Here is a 6,190-nt window from a genome sequence, read left to right on the forward strand (position 1 = left end):
TGTTCTGCCTGCACCTCTGGCCTATGTGACTTACTAATCTAATTGGTTATACTCCTTTTGATTTACAGGCTGCTCCAAGTTCTTGGAGAAACCCATCCCTTGAATCACACAGTCAGGACTGAGATCCTTTCAGCCACTCTCCCAACTCTGCAGGAAATACAGACTTCTTACTGCAAATTTAAACAGCTGTTCCTATTGGGTAAACTCACTTTGTAGATTAAATCTTGTAATTATTGGAGGTCTTAATGAAGAACAATGCAACTGGGTTCAGAATGTTTCAGGTCATTGGGGATCTTTTCATTTAAATGAGCCCTATAAATGTATTATTCTGAGCTTGAAAATGGTTATTATCTTTAACTTCTTCATGGTTAACTTTATTTTTTTAAATTTAATTTTTGAGCCTTGTAAACACCGGGTGATTTTAGAGTTTAATTTTACCTCATTTTTTTTCATGGAGTGATAGTAAATAGATATCTGAAGTGTTGATTGGTCTTAAACAAGTAAATTACATTGATCGGTTTACTGGCAGAATTGTATAGGCTTTGAATACTTTGGTTGAGCCTTTTGGAGTGTGCTAATGGGTTGTTTCTTGAAGGAAAATAGTATTTGATAAGTATGTATACTGTCTAGCCTTAACCCATAACATGTCATTATTAGTTTGTAATTAGGGTATGTTTGAACCATTCTAGAAATTAAAGCTGCAGTTGACTCCAGGTCAAATATATTAAACCTAGTGTCTGGAAGTCCTCTTCACTCCAATGTGTAGAAACAATTACTTATGGAAAATTTCTGTGTTGCATAAGCATTTAAAATTTAAATTTAGTTGCAGCAGATTTGATATTTAAATAGACTGAGCCATAAATAATACACGTTTAGCATTGTTTTACAAGCAGCTTGTAAAAAAAATTATGATCCAAACTAGCTCTGTATTTGGTGACTGTATTTTCCAAATTCTTAAAGACCTTTCAACTTTATGGCCCGGATTTTGCAGTCAGCAGAGAATTGCCGCTGACCTCTAAGAAAGCTGCCCACAAAGATCTAGGAATCTCTGACATTGATTTCACCTTTCCTGACATCACTTTGATTCTGGCGCCAACTCTAGGTGGTCTCCAGCGTTCAGCAACAGTGATGTCATCAATTTGGCTAAGCAGCCAATCACATTGAAGAATTCTCAGACAGCAAAACAGGAAGTGATATACACTGATTATCCTTCAGTTTTTAGAAATTTTGGAGAGCGAAATAAAGATTTGGACATACACATAGGATTAAGGTAGAAGCTGAGATGTTAAACTTTAAAATAAAAATTAATTTTTATTTTATTCAAAACCAGTGGAATTTTTATCAATGGAAAAATTTGACATTCCACAAATACAAACTTAGTTTTTAGTGCCTGAAGTTGTGCCGCACTAATTATGTTTTAGTACACAGCTAACAAACCAGTTAAACCACATTTAAAAGGCTTAACTCTTGGTTTTTTTTACAGTATCAACAACAACAACTTGTATTTATACATCACCTTTAACTTAGTAAAATGTTCCAAGGCACTTCAAAGGAGTAATATAAGATAAAAAAATTTGACAGTGGGCCACATAAGGAGAAATTAGGGCAAATGACCAAAAGGTTGGTCAGAGATAGGTTTTAAGGAGCGTCTTGAAGGAGGATAGAGGGGTTTAGGTAGGAGTTCCAGAGCTTGGGGCCTAGGCACTAGGCAACAGAAGGCACGGCCACCAATGGTTGAGCGGTTTATAAATCAGGAATGCTCGCAGGCAGAATTAGAGCAGCTCTGGGTGGGGTTGTGGAGCTGGAGGAGATTACAGAGATGGGGAGGGGCGAGGCCATGGAGGGGTTTGAAAACTAGGACGAGAATTTGGAAAGCGAGGCTTGGCTTAACTGGAAGCCAATGTAGTTCAGCAAGCACAGGGACTTGGTTCGAGTTAGGACTTGGGCAACCGAGTTTTGGATCACCTCTAGTTTACGTAGGGTAGAATATGGGAGGCCAGTCAGGAGTGTTGGAATGGTCAAGTCTCGAGGTAACAAAGGCATGGATAAAAGGGAAATTCTCGTTGGTTCAGTGATTTCTAAAGATTGTCGTCTGCGGGGACTTCAACAGCACTCCCTGTGGAGCAGCAGGGAATCACTCTGGATTTCCATGTTTAACCTGAAGTTACTATCCATTTCACAATGTCATAAGAACATATAAAATAGGAGCATGAGTAGGCCATATGGCCCCTCGAGCCTGCTCTGCCATTTAATACGATCATGGCTGATCCGATCATAGACTCGGGCCCACTTCCCTGCCTGCTCCCCATAACCACTTAATTCTTTATCAATTAAGATGTCCCGGCTTCCACAGCTCTCTGAGGCAGCGAATTCCACAGATTTACAACCCTCAGAAGAAATTCCTCCTCATCTCAGTTTTAAATGGGCAGCCCGTTATTCTAAGATTATGCCCCCTCCTAGTTCTAGTCTCCCTTATCAGTGGAAACATCCTCTCTGCATCACTGACCATTTCACCGTCATTATAACCGCAGAATCCGGGCCTATATGTACAGAACCCATGTTTTTCTTCACATTTAGAAGGCATGAGTATGAATGAGGTCAGTTTGTAGTCTGAAACCAAATTTGGTCCAATCTGATAAACTCATTGTATATTGATCTAGATATATTCAACTCTCTGCTAATATTAATTGTTCTTGACCAGATAATGCTGCTGAATTCTGGGAGTCTGACATTAAATGGCTGTCTGCTTTAGAGAATGCAAACTGGTTGGAAGTTATCAGGTTTGTGCATCTTTCCTGTATTCTTGTTAACTCATGATTTATACGTCGTTTGTTTCTTGAATCCATCAGGATATTGGATGGAGGTGCTTGCAACAGAAATATTTAACACTGCAGCAATGAAGTAGGCCCATTAATCCTGTCAATTCAAGCAAATATCAAGATTTTTTTAAAATAACCTTTTCCACGTTTTTCAGTGCCATCAAACATGATTTCTGGTATTCAAGTAAGCAAAGTGTTGTGATTTTATTTTTTGTTGCCTCTGCCAGAATTCTACAGGAACATTAAAGAGCTAAAGAGAACACTCTCTAAACCTATTTTGCAAATATACTGCTCCTAGCCCTGTACTCGTATTCTGTGGCTGTCAGTTAGGAAAACTTTGAACTTGCTCTTGATTGTTTGATTTTGAGTTTTAATATTTACAAATTTGGACATTTTTGCCCCCTTCCAAAAGAAGCAGTTGTAGAATACCCTTGCTCAATGATTCCAGAATTCCAACATACAAAATGATGGGCATAAATAAACATCTCTGTATTTGTACAGGTTCTATACACCCAATGGTTTCAACAGTGTGCACTTAGCATGTTGAATAATGAAATCCTGTGCTACAAAAATGAGGAACTTCCCACCATTTAATCTCTTGTAATGCAAAAAGCTGGTAAGGAGTGAGGTCATAAACCAGAGCCGGATGCTTATCTGACTGCTGCAGAAGTGTACAGTATTTTAATCATTGCGTACCAGAAAGAAAAAGCTATTAATGGGATTCAATGGCAGTATCTTTCAACACATTGCTTCAACTTCCTATTGAATTTGTGTTTAGCTTTCCTATTTTGTTTTAATGCTCATGTACTTGTATTGCTTTTATGTGTTCATAGTTAGTGAAGTTGCAAAATGTGGTTTGAGGTTATCCATGCACGGAAGCAGGCTGAGGCTTGGGTGGCGCATTTCCTCACCAGTGCAAAACCACCACACTATAAACATTACAATCCTGTGGCACGTGGAGATCAGGACTGAACCAATGGCTCTGGAAGCACATTTTAATGCCATGTTTACAACTGTAGTGACATTACTGGGTTATTAAAACTTTAAAGGGAATATTAATCTTGTGTTTTGCTAATGGGACAGTAATCCTGGTCACAACTGATATTGGAATTGTGGAGATGCTTTTCACAGCTCTACAGTTCCTAGACCATGGAAATGATGTATACTTCTGTACCATTTTCAGAAGTAACAAGTATTCAATAACAGCTTTTTTTGGTTTTGTTTAAATTGTGCTGTAGTATTATGAACAGTTTTGGTCTCCTTACCCAAGGAAGGATGGATATACTTGCCATAGAGGGAGTGATTCCTGGGATGGGGGGGATTATCCCATGAGGAGAGATTGAGTAGACTAGGTCTACATTCTCTCGAGTTTAGAAGAATGAGAGGTGATCTCATTGAAACATACAAAATTCTTACAGGGCTTGACAGGATAGATGCAGCGAGGATGTATCTCCTAGCTGGGGAGTCTACAACCGGGGGTCACAGTCTCAGAATAAGTTGTCAGCCATTTAGGACTGAGATGAGAAGCAATTTCTTCACTAAGGGTGGTGAATCTTTGGAATTCTCTACCCCAGAGGGCTGTGGATGCTCAGTCGTTCGGTATATTCAAGACTGAGGTCGACAGATTTTTAGATATTAAGGGAATCCAGGGATATGAGGATAGTGCAGGAAAGTGTCTTTCGCAACTTCAGGCCAGCCAATGAAGTATTTTTGAACTGTTGTAATGTAGTGAAAAACAAGTGTTAGATGGGAACGTGAACTCTTAATTCTCTCTGCTCTACCACATCACCCAGCTTTCTTCCATTCAAAATTTTGGGCTGGATTTTTGAGGGGTTTGCGACCAGTTTAGCGTCTGGGCGAAATGCAAAAGCAATTTTTTTTTGTGCAAAACTGGGCACGTCAATTTGCGCCTGGGCGGACCTTTCGGCAGTGGTTTTGCAGCGGAGCTAAAACTTAGTGCCTGCCTGATGTTTTCATCAGCGTGCAACGCTGCGCTTGCACCCCGGGCGGAACTTTCAAGCGTATCTCACGATTTAGCATCCGCCCGGGAACCCGCCAGCAAAAAGCAGTCGCACCTGGCACTAACGGCGCCATCTTTAATACGGATCTTTAAAATGCCAAATTTAAATCTAATCCAACCTTCCGTTGAATAATTCGTTAAAGAAAAATTAATGCCGTTTTTAATGGGCCTCTCCTGGGCCCTGATCACGTGCTGCTGCTCGCTGCCTCTCCTCCTGCACTTGATCCCACCCACGCTCCAATCGGCGACCTGGATTGAGGTGACATCAAACCAGTCGCCCTCCTCGAATCCATCTCCCTCTTGGAACGGATCGCGCTGCTTCCTGCAGAGGCTGGCTTCTGCTTTTATGTCCCCGACCTGCTGATGGTGTTCTCTCTCAGGTCGCGGGGTTTCCAGTCATAAGGGCAGACAGATAACACAGCAGAAAGATCACGTCCAAGACTGAACAATTGCATTGAAGTGTATGTGAATAAGCCACATGAACGCTCACAATTTTTCTATGATTTTTGTCTTGACTCCTCCTGGCCTGTAGGTATAGATTGGCACTAGGGTTGTATTTTTGTGGACACAAGCAGGTCTAACTGGAGTTGGAATTTTAATTTCAAAGGGTTAGAATTTCCACCTCATTTTCATGGTTTTCTGCGGCGAAAATTTCCACTCTTTTTTTTTTTAAAAAGAGTTCCGCCGGGGTTTTCAAAATATCGATGGGGGGGCGGGCCGCTGACTTGCACCGCTAAAGAAACTGCTACTGTCCAAGTTTGGGCTCAGCGGTGACCTGTAAGTAAGCTCGAAAAAAAACGTCCATGAAAAGCTGCCGGAGCTGGATGATAGGTAAGTATTCCTGCAACGAAAGGTAAGTTAAAGGGTTTTTTAATTCTTTTTAAATTCTTTTACAGTGATTAAGTTAAAAGGTGTCGTGAGAATGTTTTCTGATTTTTTTTTTTTTGTTTCTTGGAAAAAATATTTTGTGTTTTACCCCTCCCTAGGCCCAACTGCAGCCTCAGTCTAAATTTGAGTAATTACTGCCCATTTTGGTTAAGAACCGCCCATTTGTCCAGGATCACATTTAACCCCTGAGAATCTACGTGTAAGATCCATTTTCTCGCCAGGCAGTATTTTTTCATTTTTTTCATGCAATTTTTCGCTGGTGTTAATTAAAGAATCTTAGCGATCTTTTAGGGCAGCAGTCCGGCAATGGCGGGTTTTAGGGAAATTCTAGCCCTGTTTTAAACCCAGGAAGTAGAATTATTTTGTAAACTGTGTGTGCATTTTTTTTAAAAAGTTTTAACTTTTTGTCTGTAAATCCAAATTGAGATGATAGTGACTTCTAGTTCTCCCTCCGTTTCCGCCC

The 6,190-nt window shown here is 40.3% G+C and overlaps 1 protein-coding gene across 1 annotated transcript in view; it reads left to right on the forward strand.

Annotated features, from left to right (window-relative positions):
- The window catches only part of mtmr12 (myotubularin related protein 12), a 130,151-nt gene that overhangs the window by 103,970 nt on the left and 19,991 nt on the right, over positions 1-6,190 (forward strand). The window contains exons 10-11 of the mRNA XM_070868327.1: positions 69-199; positions 2,702-2,780. Of these exons, the coding sequence (XP_070724428.1) occupies positions 69-199; positions 2,702-2,780 (210 nt within the window). The remainder of the gene's footprint in view (positions 1-68; positions 200-2,701; positions 2,781-6,190) is intronic.

Source organism: Pristiophorus japonicus, chromosome 2 (assembly GCF_044704955.1).
Source record: "Pristiophorus japonicus isolate sPriJap1 chromosome 2, sPriJap1.hap1, whole genome shotgun sequence".
In the NCBI taxonomy this organism is placed as follows: Eukaryota; Metazoa; Chordata; class Chondrichthyes; family Pristiophoridae; genus Pristiophorus; species Pristiophorus japonicus.